Source organism: Lineus longissimus, chromosome 17, assembly GCF_910592395.1.
Source record: "Lineus longissimus chromosome 17, tnLinLong1.2, whole genome shotgun sequence".
NCBI lineage: Eukaryota > Metazoa > Nemertea > Pilidiophora > Heteronemertea > Lineidae > Lineus > Lineus longissimus.
Window position 1 is genome coordinate 8,368,891 of NC_088324.1, and position 17,657 is coordinate 8,386,547.

The 17,657-nt window shown below is 42.5% G+C and overlaps 1 protein-coding gene and 2 long non-coding RNA genes across 3 annotated transcripts; 2 read left to right on the forward strand and 1 right to left on the reverse strand.

Annotated features, from left to right (window-relative positions):
- The first annotated feature begins 1,837 nt into the window (after nt 1-1,837).
- On the forward strand, nt 1,838-9,766 carry LOC135501258 (chymotrypsin-like elastase family member 2A). The gene is made up of 7 exons (XM_064793281.1): nt 1,838-1,900; nt 2,451-2,545; nt 6,340-6,796; nt 7,194-7,339; nt 7,782-7,928; nt 8,430-8,575; nt 9,119-9,766. Exons 2-7 carry the CDS (start codon nt 2,467-2,469, stop codon nt 9,296-9,298), a joined length of 1,155 nt encoding a protein of 384 aa, XP_064649351.1. The 5' UTR covers nt 1,838-1,900; nt 2,451-2,466; the 3' UTR covers nt 9,299-9,766.
- On the reverse strand, nt 2,954-4,350 carry LOC135501844 (uncharacterized). Its single transcript, XR_010449656.1, has 3 exons — nt 4,286-4,350; nt 3,920-3,985; nt 2,954-3,524 (listed from the first exon to the last, which is right to left on the reverse strand). It is a non-coding gene; the product is annotated as an uncharacterized LOC135501844 (long non-coding RNA).
- Nucleotides 9,767-10,134: 368 nt separating the features above from the next.
- On the forward strand, nt 10,135-16,669 carry LOC135501787 (uncharacterized). The gene is made up of 6 exons (XR_010449638.1): nt 10,135-10,329; nt 13,928-14,049; nt 14,474-14,588; nt 14,860-14,979; nt 15,421-15,539; nt 16,612-16,669. It is a non-coding gene; the product is annotated as an uncharacterized LOC135501787 (long non-coding RNA).
- The last annotated feature ends 988 nt before the right edge of the window (nt 16,670-17,657 follow it).

The following is a 17,657-nucleotide window of genomic DNA, read 5'->3' on the forward strand; positions in this document are numbered from 1 at the left end:
CAAATAAATCGAGTTTTGTTGGTGAATTTTTGAGAGCGACTTTTTTCAAGATGGCCGGAACGCTCCACGTGGATCTCGCCTTGTTGGCAGGTCACGAGACTCATTCTTTCATGAAGTCGTAATCTCATGACGCAATGGGTCCTGTACCTCAAAAACAGAAGAGAAATTGACCAGAAATAGGCCTACATTGACAAAAGGCCCTCAAGACCTATTTTATATAACCATTCATCAAACCTTTCTTGACCTACTCCCCTCATTGTTCATGTTCTAAAAACAAATGAATGTGAAAATGATTCGATAAAGTGATACAAGTCAGTGTTATGCTTTCATGTTCCCTTTACAAGAGTCACATGTCTTGGAATCGGTTTACAAGTGATGATAGGCCCGTGTCCTCTGTACCAACGGAATCCAATGCTGCTTTGATTACAACAAACAAAGAATCCAGTCAGAACAAATGGCAGGGTTGATGCCGGCTACAATGACAATGCAAAACTTTTCCCAGCTTTCGGAAATATGTGATGACACGCCCTAGTCCTCTGTACCAACGGGACCCAATGCTGCTTTCAATACTACAGACAAAGAATCCAGTCGAAACAAGTGACAGGGTTTTCTCACGCCTTGACGGAAATAGAGGGCTTTAGATATTGCTAATGCACCAAGATGTTTCATCCATAACATTGCCAATAGTCTTGCGTTTCGGAACTTTGTCGTCGAATTAAGTTCGTGACGAAAGACCTCCGTCCTCAGTACCAACAATGCAGATCCGACTTTGTGTTTCATTACAATTTGCCGTAGGAAGTTTCCACGCTGCACGATAACAGGATACCATCTCTGGGTGTCGCGTCGCGGGATATAGAGGACTTGCATCCGATGAGTAAGTGTGAGGGAACGTGCATGGTGAAGGAGGCAGTATTGATGCGGCAGACCTTTTGACCCCTTACTAATTGGCCCTTATTAACCCCTTGTTACATAATCTGATCCTACCTGGCAACTTGGCTTCTGCTTATAGTCTCCATACTGTATTATAAAATGCCTCCTCCTTGTTAAAACATCAACACCGGCAAAGGGTTAAACGCGGTACGGGTGCAGCGCGTTATTTAATTATGCATTGAAGTCTTATACCAAGCAGTTATCATCATGTTTTATCACAATTATCATGATGTGTGATGGTCTTATCATTTATATCACTAGCATCAAAGTTAGCATGTCTGTTGTATAAACAAACAGTTATATTACAGTCTAACCCAAAAGCATAACGTCAGCGTTGCATCCATCATATGGAATAAAATGAAGTACTAATATTTCCCGTGATATCTGTGATCCCTGAAACACTACGGCCAGTATTCCCCCCAAACAAATACGGAAGACATGGCCGGTTCAGGAGCCTCCTCGGTCGCACAGTCCCTTAAACATGATCAAAACTTCTTGTTATGAAGGTAGGGTTGAACTTATTGGGGCAAGATGGTGTAGCAGGAAAATCTGTAAAGGAGAGACTGTCGCGCGGACAGTGTATTCGATTATGCGGTTTTAACCTCCGAAGACTTGGAGGTCTTTGGTCGCCACTGAACATAACCTTAATCCGTCACCATACAATAGGGAAAGACACGTTTTCAAGGGAGACATTTAAGACTGCTATTATACCAATTATGATGTTTATTTTGCTCTCAATGGGAAAAATGATTGATACCCAGCTCCTAAGAAGCGGGCTAAAGAGGATGCTGATTTCGACCACGGGCCCCTGTTCACAATATCAAGTACGAAGGAGCGGAAATTTGAAACGGCCCATACCGCAAAACGTAAAATGTTTATTTGTCCGCCCCACCCAGAACTATATGTTATTGCCACTTATTTCGAAACCGACAGAATCATTTGTGGACATATCTCCGCCGGGGTCTGAAAGGTAGGTCTGCGACCGCTACATTCATTTTCATTTTCAGAACATTTTTTTGCACAAAAAACATATTTTGTTTTCAATCGAACCTCATTCGCAGTAAGATACAAGTGTTTCGCCATTCGTGCTTATTGTCTTTTTTAGTCGCTCATGTAAATACACTAGTGCAATCACTATACACGCGAATTCGCTGAAACTTGAAGGCATATGCCAATATTTGTTAGACTCCGATGCAGTCCATTTCGTCATCCTGATCGTCCTTTATCTTGGGCGACAAGACGAGGCCGGTCCACTGCGTCCGGAGCGTATATTTGTAGGCCTATCATATCAATCTCCTCAAGGCCGAAACCACAATAAGGCCAATGGAAAATGCATTAGGACAGTCAGGTTCCGTGCTTTTTACAGGCAATATCACTGGCCGCTTCAATATTAATACAATATGTTCCACGAAATAAGTTGTGTTTACAAAAATGGCACTTTGGCCACTTTCATGCACTACATGAAGCGTCTCATTTTTCGGCCATGGATTTATAGCTTCAACTATATTTCCTATCTTCAGACAGTAAAAAGCTTCGATGGCTCGACTTGTGATACTTCTAATAGGCAGCCTCCTGGTGCTGAGAGCTACAGCCAGGGCCGTCGATGATGTCAACGGTAAGACTGCATGCATGGTATATTTTTCAGTATTTTCGCCTCCCAATGCATTGTCACCAGTCTACATCCAGAAGTATTAAGGTAGCAGGAAGGGTTGGGTGTTTGTGGTTTCTGAGTCTGAGGGGGTTGGTGTCTGTTGACTGTGCTTTAAGAGAGACTAGGCATGGCGCCAGTCTCTCTTAAAGCACAGTCAACAGGCATTTGGTCTCAGTATTTGGGTTTTGATTGCCATGATTGTACCCCTGTAAAAGTCAGAGGAGGAGAAGTTTGGAATGATGAAAGCATTAAAGAAGAAGAAATGTTATTATTGAGGAAAGCAAAATTTATTATGAGACTAGAAGGCAGTGTCCTGACTTGATTATTATGAAAATGGCGGTCTGAACACATCAAAAGGTGGAACATGGCATTTTATCGACTTTGAAGTGTTCCGCAGTTAAAGGGAGACTATAGGCAGCAGCTAGGTAGGCAAGATAAAGTCATACAAATTTGCCAATAGGGGTCAGTCATATCTCTAGGCATGGCGCCAGTCTCTCTTAAAGCACAGTCAACAGGCATTTGGTCTTAGTATTTGGGTAAGTACAGAATCAAGGCAGCTCAGAGAGCAATGATTGAACGATGCTGTGGACAAGTCCAAGGATACTGCATCAGTCACGACCAACTTCTCATCAGAAAGCGTCACCACCAGCATATTCAATGTTTAGTTCCAACCTGTACCAGTCCAATGCACGCCTGTCATGGTCAGCAGTGGACAGCGTAGCGCGATATGGAACATTCTTCCGAAACTCAAGCGAGGGAAGTCTGCTCATTAGCCTATCTCGCGCACTGCTCCTTCTTGTCAAACATCGTAGTGAAATCGTGGTACAGTGGGGCGTCCTCGAGGATTGCAGCTGGTCGGACAGACGTGAGGTGGAATGTGGGCGGCTGCACTTCTTCGTTGATGTGCGATGGCAGATAGCACAGTTGTTGCGTTGCATGACAGCTGAAAGTGAATGTGATATCATAGAACTGAGGCGTTTGCAATGAGACTATTGGTGATGTAGAAGCAAGGAGTGAAATGGGCCATCTTCCAGTGACTAATATACAGAGTAAGGGCACTGGCTGTTGTTAGATTCAGCATTGAATGTATTCCTCGTACAAGCGTGAATAGTGTGGACATACAGTGAGAGGTGAGAGACCCCTTCTTGTAACTTTATCTTGGATATTATATTAGTATTGAACTTCTAGCCATGGAATATGAAGAAATTGAAGTTGTAGGCATGGAATATGAAAAGTTATTCAACGGTGAAAGACATTATTCCATGAGGCTTTGCCGTGATCGCAAAGGACGCGACGTGATTGGTTCACATGCTAATGAGGTATGATAATGATAATTACCTCTATAATGCTACTTGGATAGCGACTGTGTCGTTGACTGGAACAGTGGTCAATGTCAATGTGTGCCTGTAATGTCAATGAAGTATGATGAAGTGATGACGATAGTGCAATTATTAAATATTGGCAAGATATCATACTGCAACATAGGTCTTGTTTTTGACAGATGACTGTGCGACATTCCCATTGGGTCTTGTTAGAGTCAGCGCTGCATGTATTCCTTGTACAAGCTTGAATAGTTGTGACGGACTTTGAGGGGTGAGAGACCCCTATCGGCTACTTCGTCTAACTTTATCTTGCCTACCTAGCTGCTAGCAATAGTGCCCCTTTATCAAGACTGAAACCCACTGTGCGGGGCTAAGAAATTACCTTTATAATCCTAGTTGGATAACCACTGTGTAGATGATTTGAAGAGTGCTCTGTGGATGTGTGCCTGTAATGTCAATGAAAGTATGATGAGGTGATGACGATAGTGGAATGACGAAATATTGGAAAGAGATCTATTCCTAGAAGAACATATGTCCTGTTTTGACTAGGTGGCGCATTTTAGAATCAGCAGTGAGCACTGTGTGTAACATGGTGGAGGCAGCGGAGATAATAACTGTGTCGAAAGTATTGTTATATGGCCTTCCCTAGGCCCATGGGGTTAAATTTACAATCCACGATTGAAAAGACGTAGTTTGATCGCATTCAACTATAAATCCATTGAACAGTTGTGTTCCTTTAGTCAACCGATGACCTTTTGTTGGGCCATGATCGGGGATTGTAAACTGTAAATGTATTATGGACTGGGAGACGGGGGAAACACAAGTGAAACTGAAATAGACCAAAACAAGTGATTTTGGGGCTTTGGTTTAGACGCATGCCCCATGCGCCATGCGGGATTATACGGTTCATGTGAACTTGCTGACATCCACATGATCTGGTGCTGTTATTGGTCATGGACATGGTACATGGTAGGCCTAATCATCATGCCTATATGTTTCAGGAAAAGCTCGGAGTAAAATGAACTGCCGATGAATAATGATGTTGTTCATGTTTGTTTACCATGTTTACTAGTACATAGCCATAGGGTATGCACTGGCCAGTGCACTTTCTGCACGTCGTCATGGTCATGTACGTGATACCTTGCATATTTTGTTTTTTGAATGCGCATGCTTTTTGGGCAAAATCACTTGTACCAACACTAATGAATAATGTCTTCTTATCCCTATGACTCCATACACAGTGAGGGCATTGTCCCATTCCCATCAAATGGTAACTTATTGTACCGTATTAGGGTGGAAGTTGGGGTGCAGATACCTACCGTTGCACGCCTGTCATAATCAGTAGTGATGAGCTTAGCGCGATATGGAACATTCTTCAGAAGCTCAAGCGAGGGAAGTGTGCTCATTAGCATATCTCGCGCACTGCTTCTTCTTGTCAAACATCGTAGTGAAATCGTAATGGAAAACGTCTGGCTTTGCGCCAGACGTTGAGACTAATAAGTGAAGAACTAATAGGTAAAGAACTTCTACTTGCGCGAGACTGCTCTGATAAAATTATCATTGCCGAGACTACGGTGACGTACACATATATTTTTTACAATCAAAAATGCCCTCAAAAGACGACATGGAATGATTATTTTATTGATATTTCCTACTATATACCTTCCAATTATCACTTTATACAAATAGATCGGCGTTAGGTCGCATGCTTTTCTTTCCTGGTGACACTATAAAGCAAAATAGTTGCAACCCCGTAAATGCGCTATAAGTCCAATAATAAGTGACGGTGACCCGTTATAAATGTTTCGCCAGCTTCGCTTTTTTGCCGCTACGCGGCGCGTTGGGCCCTTGCGTCGAGATAGACTGGCTACTACGGACATTTACGGTGATAGGATGGGCCAATGAGGCACTCGAATGATAAATTAGCAGCGCAAAGGTCGATCCACCTTGAACAAATTAGCCTAAGCATAATAAAACTTCATTACGCCGATTGTTTTCGACATATAATAGGCAAAATGACAGGCGCATCTACTGCAAAATGATGCTGTTCGGTAGAAAGCAACACAATACTATTTCGCTAATAAGCTCAATTTCGCTAACGACAGAGAGAGCTCCAAAAAATTGCCGAGGATACTACTTAAGTATCTAGTAACGCAGTAATAATGACGCCATTTTCAGCAACAACGATATATCGAAAGTAATGATAAAGAACTGGCGTGATGTACATTTCCTATTGCAGACAACTGCTTCTCTTATCTGTAGCTTTATACATGTAGCCTATTAACATGAATAAATAAGGACTCGTCTTTATCAATTCTTGATATTAATGAACTAATACAATTGGCCAATTATTGCAAGGGACAACATTGCCGTCGCAACAACTTATCTAAAAATCCTACGCATCAAACGACGAAAGTTTCTATCTTTCAATTTCAGATGACGTTCTTGCTGAAGTAGATGATCATGATGCCAAGGATGACGATATCGATGGTACCCTAACAGACGACACTGCTGCTGACGACGACGATGATGATGACCATGACCATGACTCATTCTTGGTCGACGACGATGACGACGACGACGACGATGATGGTGATGATGGCACCCTCTCAGATGACTTTGATGATGACATCGACGCCGATGACGATGATTTCTTGGCCACAGACGACACCGATGACGTCAGCGAAGACCTCGACTTCGATGATGAAGGAGCAGACGTCAGTGTAAACAAACGCATTCTGCTGGGTCCCAAGACCGATATCAAGGAGTTCCCGTGGCTGGTTGGAATCAAGAGGTTCGGGAGGGGAGGCATCATATGTGGCGGGTCACTCATAGCCAAGGATGTGGTGCTCACGGCCTCCCATTGTTTCTACGGGAAGGACCCGGCGACGGGGTGAGTTCTGACTTCCGAATCAGTGTGACAATCAATTCGCCACTTTCCTAAAGCGGAAATCATGTAGGACTCCTTGTCCGGTGACAGGTTTGACCAATCAAAACCCCTGAATGTGATCATGGCCGTGATGTCTGTGCCGAACAAGCATGAAAGTTCTCTTCTGATTGGTCATTACCTGTCCGGAAGTCCCAAATTGCTGCTTGAGGAAAGTGGCGAATGGCCCAGCAAGATGCAATTAGCTAAAAATAGTGAAATAACAACGTTATATAATTTATCTGGAGAAGTACAAAAAAACTTGCAAGTGCGAAAAACCAGTGGCATCATCGTAAAATGAAGACATAATTGGCATTTGAATTTGGAATGAGTGCAGATTTCCTTGTTATTTGTTTGCTTTCAGAAAATACGTCCTGAGGGATAAGGCAAGTGGATACCGTGTTGTGACGAAACAGTCCGACATGGGCAGAATACGCAGAGATCACGTCTACAAGGTGGCTGCCGTCAGGGTACACAAAGATTGGGACGTCACCCAATCTACCAAGTCACGTGAGTAATAAATATAGTCCAGTCAATATTCGAAAAAACAGCTGCAAGGTATTTTAAATCACGTGAATAGTACTATAGTCCAGTCAATTTACGGGGAAAACAGCCGCGAGCTACCAAGTCACGTGAGTAGTTCTATAGTCCAGCAAAATTACAAAAACAAACAACTGAATGATGGCAGCAGCAATGGGTGGGTGATAAGTCAGACTTTATCCGACATTGTAGTTGGAGTTGCATAATCTGTGATTAGTATTGGATTAACCGAGACTCGCGGCGCAATCTGTTCTTTGAAGAGCTCGGAGGATAAAGGTATCAAACGACCAGTTTACCGTTTACCTATTAATTTAGTTTAGTTAAGGGGTATTGTATTAAAATCAGCTCTGCGTTGCTTTTCGCCCCAAAGAAATAGCAAACCTTTGGTGATTGTCGTCTTTTTTTGTTTCAGCCAATGATATCGCCATCCTGAAGTTAACATCGCCCGTAAAGTTGGACGCCGCTTCGCAACTTATTGCTTTGCCCAATGACCAGTCTGACTCTCCTCCTTCGGGATCAGAGTGCCACGTGGCGGGATGGGGTAGGACACAGAAAGGACGTAAGTAACAATTCGACGGTACAATTAGAGACCCCGGTAGACTATACAATTATTGCTCAAAGTAACAAGCTTGCAGTTTTCCTAGACATTAATAAGCAAAGAGGCTTTAATTGTGCCAGAGGCTAGAAATGTACCACGTTACCTTATAGCTGTGATAGTATTCCCTGAGATGAGTAGATATTCATATTTAAGTCGTTTTAGCTAACCAAGAAGGGCAAACTTGAGTGGAGAGCACACTCATGCGCATTTATTTCAATTTTCCAAAAGATTGGGACCAGCAGAATAGAGCGCGGTAGACACGAGCTTGCGTCACGCGATGCTCTGTGATCGATGGTCACGCAAGTGAACCTGCGTCGCCCAGCGGCTTGTAAGACTTGCCATGATAAACCATTAAAATTAGCGCCCAGTTTTCAGTTCCTGAGTTGTTCTATGTTGCTGGAACATCAACTACCTGCAACAAATAGCCGCAAAAATACACAAACTCAGGTCTGTTGGTTTCAGGAGGAGCTAGGAACCTCTATTCTGCGGTCTTGAAGACTGACCCTATGTCTGAATGTATCAACTGGTTTGGCGGCGCTGAACTCAGGACCCATCACGCTGAGAAAAGGCTGTGTGCTGGGGGAGAATCGACCGAAAATGTGTGTAAGGTAAGTTAGCAAGTTTGACTTACGCAGCGGGTAAAAATCTGCGGGTCCGGGATGTCTTGGCGGGCGTAGGCTGTACATCAGCCGGGCATTGTTACTCTCAGTTATCGGATCGGGTATCGCATCCGGCTGGCATCACTCCTGCAGGATTCTTAGCGAATTCCTGGGAGATTTACGGCGGACATAAGGCGGGTATTATTATTCCTGCAAGCTTGATGATCGAAAGACACAATCTGTCAGTAAATCATACAAATATAAGAAATAAAACGAAAGAGGGGAATAAAAGAATCTACGAATAAGGAGGACATCATTTAGAAGTTCATACTTTACCTCAATCAAATTCTAAATGCGTTTTCACTGCTGGATGTAAAGATACCTTGCAACTGTTTTAAAACACACAACAGAAACCTTTTTTCATCATTCCTTTATGCTACATGGCAAAATGGGGAAAGCTAAATGATCTCAAGTGAATGAACAGAGAAAAAGACATGTGATAGCTTCCGCCACGAGACGTTTTATCGTAATGAACCTTGCTTCCTTTCCCAGGGCGATTCCGGTGGTCCGTTTACCTGCAAGCGCGGAATTGAGAACGTCCAGTACGGAGTGGTCTCATTCGGCTCCATGAGGCTGCTAGGCTGCTACAAGGGGGGCAACAAAGGCAAGGCACCCAGCGTCTACACGAGGGTTAGCTTTTACTTGGATTGGATCAAAAAGAACAGCATGTAAGCAGCTCTGGGAAAATATGCACATTCCCACTTCAAGTAAAGGAATGTACGCACATTCTAATTCTACTGGGATGAGTTTCACACATTTCAATTTCTACTGAAAGATGAGAACCATACTTTCCCGGCGGATTTCCAACTGAACATTTTCCATTAATGTGTGTCACACCTTAGAGTAACCAGCCTGGTTACTCTGTACCTTAAGGTCACATATTCAAACTTTTCCTTAAGGAGTGAGTGTCACATATTCGAACTTCTACTGAAGAAATGAGTGTGGTCCATTCCAACTTCTGCTGAAGGAACGAGTGTCACACATTTCAACCTCTGAGGAAGGAATGAGTGTGCCACACATTCCAAATCCTACTCAAGGAATGAGGAGTGCCAGTAAGCTTACTTGCACAGTTACATTGCTAGGATCAACTCACTGAGGCCGGGGTTATTGTAACAGCTGATTGTTTGGTAATAAAATAGAATGATATAAAAATATTTCTTGTAATTTTTCGGTGTCATAAGAAAAGCACAGTAATACCAGCTTAAGAAGAAGTTCGGGAATTAACGGGGAAAATTTGCGCCACACCAAATTACGCACGCGAAACATGGAGACCAACACATCCATCTACGCGCAAACTCCAGACTTCACGAACAGACTCCATTCTTTTGTAAATAAATGCCTGGGATCCTGAACTATAATATTGATTGATAGGGAAAACAAGGACAAGAATGCCGAGCATGGAACCAAGAGGAAACGAGCGCCATTTGAAGCAAAACACTGGCTTCACGCCTGTCATCGAAAGACAATGTCACAACCATTTATTCGTCCCGCTATTCAAGATGACTGCACTGGCACGTGACAATAGCCCCCTCCCGAAAAAATGCTCCGTATTGCGCCTCCTCCGCCTGATGAAAATGACGTAATCACACGATCGTCTGGCCCACGTGCGAATTCATCGGTACGGCGGCTTTCATTTTTCGAAACTTCTCCGTTAAATTCTTCCATTTAACCTCTTACTTTGCAAATGAAGACATTTTTGGATGGTGAGTTCATAGATTAGATATCGTAGCTACTCCATATTCCAATTTTTTGGCGTTTCTTGCGTTGTCGGGGCAATAATAAGAAGTTGAGTGCGGCTGGCAAAAATTTTGATGGCAGAGTCGGCATGGTCGGGCACTCCTGCGCGCCGATTTTTTTCATTAAAAACATCCGATTCTGTGTTCCATGATACTCACCAAAGTGCCGGAGCCAGGTATTCGTGATCTGTGTGTAATTCTGCATCAGATGAACTAAATTTCGTGGAGATTTTTACCAATTTTAATAGTGAAAAATCCTGTTGAAACTGACCAGTCCAGTGTGATAACTGAATACAATGTTACAGCGGCCATGATGTTGCGTGCATTGCGGCACGTGTATATCCGTACGTGTATTGCTGTGTACATGAAGGACATGCATGAATGTCTTGTGTAGTAAAAATGAAATGAAATGAATTTGAATTGTGACCTTTGATTTTTGTGGGAACCGGGTCAGCAGCAAATGCTGGGGAAATGACTATTTCTAGTGGGGGGGGGGGGGGGGGGGGGCTGGAGACTACAGACCCTTTTATTTACTTTCTGGTGACCAAAAGTTGGTCAATGCAAGGGGTTCCCCTAAAATTTTTGAAGTCCAAACAAACTGTCCATGGGGACACTTGATCATCCATCTTGAACATCAACCAATTTATTTCTTTTGACAACATTTTCTCAGAAAATTTTTACCATCCACACATTTGCATATGACTTTTCTATCAGAGGGGAAGTATTCTTGACATCTTTGCAACTTTTGAGGTGTCCACACAAGATGATTGAGGGGCTCAGAGTTGGTTGTGACCATTGACATTTTCCAAATGTGTGCCTGCATAACAGTGATGGGTATTAACAGTCAATGGGGGGGGGGGGGGGGGGGTACCTTTCAGTTATTGCCCCTTGGGACACTTTATTCCTAATATAGTTTCACTGAATATTCATCCTTTGAAAAATTCTTCTTTCTCACTGGCAGAAGTCTAATTAATGGTGGGGAGTTGACAGTCCAATGGGGAAAGGGGTACCTTCCAGTCGCCTCCACACTGAGGAAACAAGGGATTGTATTTTGCAACTTCTGGGACAGATTTCAAGAGGTTGGGCCTGACCAGTAGATTAGGCCTGACTTGCTCTGTGCTTTGAAGCGCTTTTAGAAGGAAACTTCATGTTTACATGCAACACTTCAGAACACTTCCAAGTGTCAACTGAGTTTAGCCAGTTGGGTTTGAGTTTAGATTTGGCAATGACAAGTGGTACTATTGACCATGATGAGGTGGTGATTTTCGATTTAAGTTTGTGCCCATAGGAGCGGGTGTTTCCCGCAAGTGAATGGACCTTCAGAACATAAAGTCAAAGAAAAGTTGCCAGCTAGATAGAGGGGACAGGCTGTACTGCTCAATCCAAGGACACACTTTTGTGTTGGAAAGTATTGCTTTGATATCTCGATTAATCGCACGATAAATGTCAATATATTGCAAAAATAATATGTCCTCCAGAACTCAGCATAATCTGCATCGAAAGTGACATTTCTATTTCTTCAAATTGAACTGAACTTAGGCAAAATTGAGCAACCACTTTGAATTGCATCTTAGTTTGATTACTGAATTTACTGAAGCGCTCTGTCACTGTATTTCACATACTAGTTCTCCATGCTGGGATGATAAGGTACTAGATAGCCAGTCAGAAGTGTCAATCAAACAGCCACAAGTAGATCTGGGCTGCTCACAATGTCAGAACCACAAATAGGTGTTCAGATTTTAGATCTCCATTTGTAGACAGGTCATTGTCGAGACCAAAAAGTTACATTGGTGTTCAGGTTTCAGATGTCCGCTGATGAAGACAGGTCAATATCACAACTACAAATATCAGTGTTCAGATTTAAGATTTAAGACTTGAAAAGAGTTCAGATTTAAGTTGTCTTTCCTGGAGAGGTCAGTGTTACAACCACCGATAGATCTCGGTGTTCAGGTTTCAGATGTCCCCTGATGAAGACAGGTCAGTTTCACAACCACAAATATCAGTGTTCAGATTTAAGATTTAAGACTTGAAAAGAGTTCAGATTTAAGTTGTCTTTCCTGGACAGGTCAGTGTTACAACCACCGATAGATCTCGGTGTTCAGGTTTCAGATGTCCCCTGATGAAGACAGGTCAATTTCACAACTACAAATATCAGTGTTCAGATTTAAGATTTAAGACTTGAAAAGAGTTCAGATTTAAGTTGTCTTTCCTGGACAGGTCAGTGTTACAACCACCGATAGATCTCGGTGTTCAGGTTTCAGATGTCCCCTGATGAAGACAGGTCAATATCACAACTACAAATATCAGTGTTCAGATTTAAGATTTAAGACTTGAAAAGAGTTCAGATTTAAGTTGTCTTTCCTGGACAGGTCAGTGTTACAACCACCGATAGATCTCAGTGTTCAGGTTTCAGATGTCCCCTGATGAAGACAGGTCAGTTTCACAACCACAAATATCAGTGTTCAGATTTAAGATTTAAGACTTGAAAAGAGTTCAGATTTAAGTTGTCTTTCCTGGACAGGTCAGTGTTACAACCACCGATAGATCTCGGTGTTCAGGTTTCAGATGTCCCCTGATGAAGACAGGTCAATTTCACAACTACAAATATCAGTGTTCAGATTTAAGATTTTAGACTTGAAAAGAGTTCAGATTTAAGTTGTCTTTCCTGGACAGGTCAGTGTTACAACCACCGATAGATCTCGGTGTTCAGGTTTCAGATGTCCCCTGATGAAGACAGGTCAGTTTCACAACCACGAATATCAGTGTTCAGATTTAAGATTTAAGACTTGAAAAGAGTTCAGATTTAAGTTGTCTTTCCTGGACAGGTCAGTGTTACAACCACCGATAGATCTCGGTGTTCAGGTTTCAGATGTCCCCTGATGAAGACAGGTCAATATCACAACCACAAATATCAGTGTTCAGATTTAAGATTTAAGACTTGAAAAGAGTTCAGATTTAAGTTGTCTTTCCTGGACAGGTCAGTGTTACAACCACCGATAGATCTCGGTGTTCAGGATTCAGATGTCCCTTGAAGACAGGTCAATGTCACAACAAGAAATATATTTCTGCGTTCAGATCTGAAGTATCCCTCGAGGACAAGTCAGTGTCACAACCACCAATAGATCGTGGTGCTCAGATTTCAGATGTCCCTTGAAAACAGCTCAATGTCACAACCAGAAATAGATCCGGTGTACAGATTTTAGATGTCTCTCCAGGACAAATCAATGTCACAACCACTAACAGGTGTTCAGATTTCCGATGTGCCTCAAAGACAACTAGATCAATGCACAAACACAAGTAGTGTCTGCCAGGCTCTAAAAGGAAGCATGAATACAAGGGGAGTCATTAAATTCTTGAGAAACATTTATTGCAGGGTTCTTGTCAAGATGAGCTTTTGCCCTGAGCTTGGACGGTCTCCCACACATGCTTGCAAAACTCCGAATTGGGACAGTAGGGTTCCTTCAACTATTACATGCTGCAGAAACCTCTTGTTTGTTTCCAATGCTTTGTGAGCTACACTTTAATACCCATCTTTAGGAAACTACAATTTATTGTTTTATTGCAGGCAGCCTGGCCAGAGATGTTTCACGAACAAATATAATGACAAGTGTGGAGCTATGGATTCAATTTACCTGACCACCATCCCCACTTCCAAGCAAGACCCAGCAAGATCTGGAGCATATCGAGGTAAGACTTTAATTACATCCTTGCCCCCCCCCCCCAGGGGTTGGCTGTCAAAGACTGACTTCGTACCGGATCATGAAACATTCTAAGCTGTACCCAAGGAGGACTACTGGTAACAGTTTTGTACAGAGACGACACTAGGTACCAGTATATCACATGAAGAATTACACCCATAGAGTTGAGGGATGGACATGGAGGAGTTTTTGGATGTTCTTCGTCTTCAGCGTTCGCTCTAGACTAGGAGAGGTTATTCTCCAGGGAGTATTCCTACTTCCTCCAAGGTGGGATGCACACTTTTTGGTACAAAGCCAATTGTGTTTATTGCCTTAGTGACCCAGTCTTCGGCCATCTTGCTTCTGCCATGTGTCCATGACTGGTCCGTTACATTTTAGTATTCAATTTAAAAGTTTGAATTGTTTCATTGCAGACTGGCTGGCCAAAGATGTTTATTTTTGTATAATGACAAGTACTGAGCTATGGATTCACTTCAGCACCATCCCAATTACCATGTAAGAACCACTTCAGTAAGAGAACATATCAAGGTAAAATTTTTAATGATTTAAACCTGCTCAGGTCTTTTGTCGCCTCCACCCCCGAGGGGGCTGTTGAAGATGGACACGTAGCTAGTACAGGGTCATCACAAATTTCTAAGTCCAATGTAATTTGTGCCTGAGGAGGACATCCACAGTGTTGTGTGAAGAATTACTCTCGTAGAGTTGAAGTTGGACATGCATGACATGAGGGAACTCTGGATTTGATCAATCAGATATATTTCAGAATTCAAATCAACGATTTTGAATTGTTTTTTTGCAGAACGCCTAGCCAGAGATGTTTCTCCTGGTGTAGTGAAAAGTGCTGAGCTATGGATTCACTTCACCTCACCGCCATCCCCAATTTCTTGGAGGGGTCAATTCATATTGTGAACTTATTGAGGTAAAATTTAAAGTGTCCTTTCCCCCATTGAAATATTCCACAGTCGTAAGTTTTTGTGGCCTGTGAATACATACTCAGGCAAACTTCCTGTTCTTCCCATCATCGCACCTCATTAGATGAGAATAGCTCTGTCTACTGATGTCTTGCCAATCTGGCAGAAGGACAGATTTCAAACCCATGAAATATGTGTTGTGTCCAAAGAGACTGGAACAGGCAGGTGTCTTTTCAGTTGCCGTCAAATACAGAACGGGGGGAAATGACTCTCGGAAGATACTTCACAAGCAAGAGAAGACCACATCTGCGAAATTTTGTTTGGATATTAATAGGACATTCAGACAGGGACACAGCCCATGGCTGGGCTCAGGCTGTTACTCAGTGATCTGTTAGAGCCAATTTTATTGTCCAATTCCTTGTAATCAACAAAATGGTTTACTTCTGCAGGATCAACATTGAAGACGAACACACAAAAACAGGGCTGAAAAGAATGACTGGGCAGGATGGTTGTGCCGAGCTGCACCGTGGATAACTGTTAGGGGAGAAAAGGGAGCCAAGCATCTCTGGTCGCGTATTACAAAGTTAAGCATTGACAACTCTTTGAACTTTGTGAGCAGTATGTAAATGTCTTCACCCAAGTTTATGGAAAGACCGTGCTCCTCATCCATTCTGGAACATAAGGCCACAATGCATCTTCATTTCTTTTGGTCTTCTCCCGACTGAAAGAAAGGCCCATCTTCCCAATGTGGCTGTTATCCTTCTTTCCCATGTGGTTCTTAAGCAGCCACAATTCCTTTGCCCTGCTTCACTGACGGTCCTATGGATGATGTTGCACTCTATTCAAAAGACCCATGTCCGGTGTAGGTTATCAACATGTAAGATGTTTCAGGAGTCACAACCTTGAGGGAATCTATATCTTTAACTCTCCGAATCCTGGACAGGGTCTTGTTTAGCAACCATGAATGTAAGACGTTTCAGGAGTCGCAACCTTTAGGGAATTTGTGTCTTCACCTGTCACAATCTGGGTCTGTTTCTAGTCAAGCTAAACTTTGTAAGCTCCAAAAGTGACTGTCCTAAATGTTTATCTTCTGCAAGTCCAAATTTGGCCTTGCAATTTGAAATAAATTTGTCTTTTTCTGCAGGATCATGATCGAAGACCAGTTCTCTACATGCAAGAGCATGGTGAAAAACAAGGACATGGGCCTATTTCTTGCCAAGGAAAACATCATGCCTGTTGCTTGTATTGGAAACACCATGCCTACAATGTACTTCTTGCAATAGGAAACATCGTTATAAAGAGGCCTTGTGTGCGATAGATATATATCGTTGTTACTCGCTGTTACTCATGTCATCATAAGGCTCCAGTGAGATACCGGCTATTGACAAATATTCACTGTTTTTAATCACAGCACAGAGTCTGAGCAGATGTGATAGTTGGCTGTGTTGCACTTTAGACAGTGATCTGCTTATGGCAGGTAATGGTACTTGTTTCTAAAACGGCTTCTTATTAGCCCATGCCAGTGTCTACATCTTAGGCAGATGATTGTCTAGATGTGGAAAAGCCAGCCTGAGACTGTTCCATGTCATTGTTTATTTTGTTTAGAATTTTAAAAAAATTAAAAAAGTGGTCCTTTCCAGCCCCTCCATCTGATGGCACAGTCTGGAAAAGAGAACAGCTAACACACCATCATCCTCCTGGTAATGAAGCCAAGATCAGTCCACATGCTAAGGGTTGCAACTCCAACACCACTAACAAGATTTCACTGTGATCAGCTGACTGCAGCAAAATCTGACTGGAGAAAATGATGAAGGAATCTACAATGTCGTTGCAAGGACAAGCACTCTTTGAATACAAGGTTGGTGTGCAGTGTTAATCTGTGTGTGATAGATTAAACAGCAGGCTAATAGAAAGAAAGCAAGTATGTCCAGAATGCCAAGAATCATAAGTCAAAAAGATTATAATAGGATTTTAGTCATAGAACTCGGGTCAAGTGCTGTCCTGTTGTGTTCCTTTAATAGAAAATTTTACATTCTAAATAGTTGTTAGTCTGTGGTGCTGGCAAGTTCCTGGCGGATAAGGTTTCAGAGTGAACTGCAATCACCGTACGATGTCCTTTTGCATTTGACAACCCCCTCTTAGTAAGCCAGAGTCCTTTCATGGTGCTGTTTCTAAAAACTGCCTTTGAAGAAGAAATCATCAAAATCAAAAAAACTATTGTCTGATTTTCAGCACCTCAACGTGAAAACCACTGGTAATTGAAGCTGGTAGAGCGCCGTGACATCTCTCGTAAACAAGCTGGGTTGTGGACAAGGATCACGTCAACCAAGAGTTGCAAGTTCAAATGTCTTTGTCTTCGAAGAACTATGCATTTCAGTTGGATCAGCTGAACACGATAGGGCCCCTTCCATTCTGACTGGCTAAGACGTCTATCATCTATGGTCTGTACGTGATCAAGGGTATCCACAGTTTCTTTGCTGGGATAAATGGAAAGCAGTAGAATTCAAGGACGGTGTGACAGCTTTTCCTGTCCTTGCCAGGGATCTAAATATTTTATGGCATCATTCCGTCATATATTACAATGTCCACAATCATTTTATTGTCATCTTTTAGTGGCTCTCCTTGATTAAAAGTTTAAGAATGAATAGTAGAGCGTATTTGACAAGACCGGCCATTTGGGATCAAA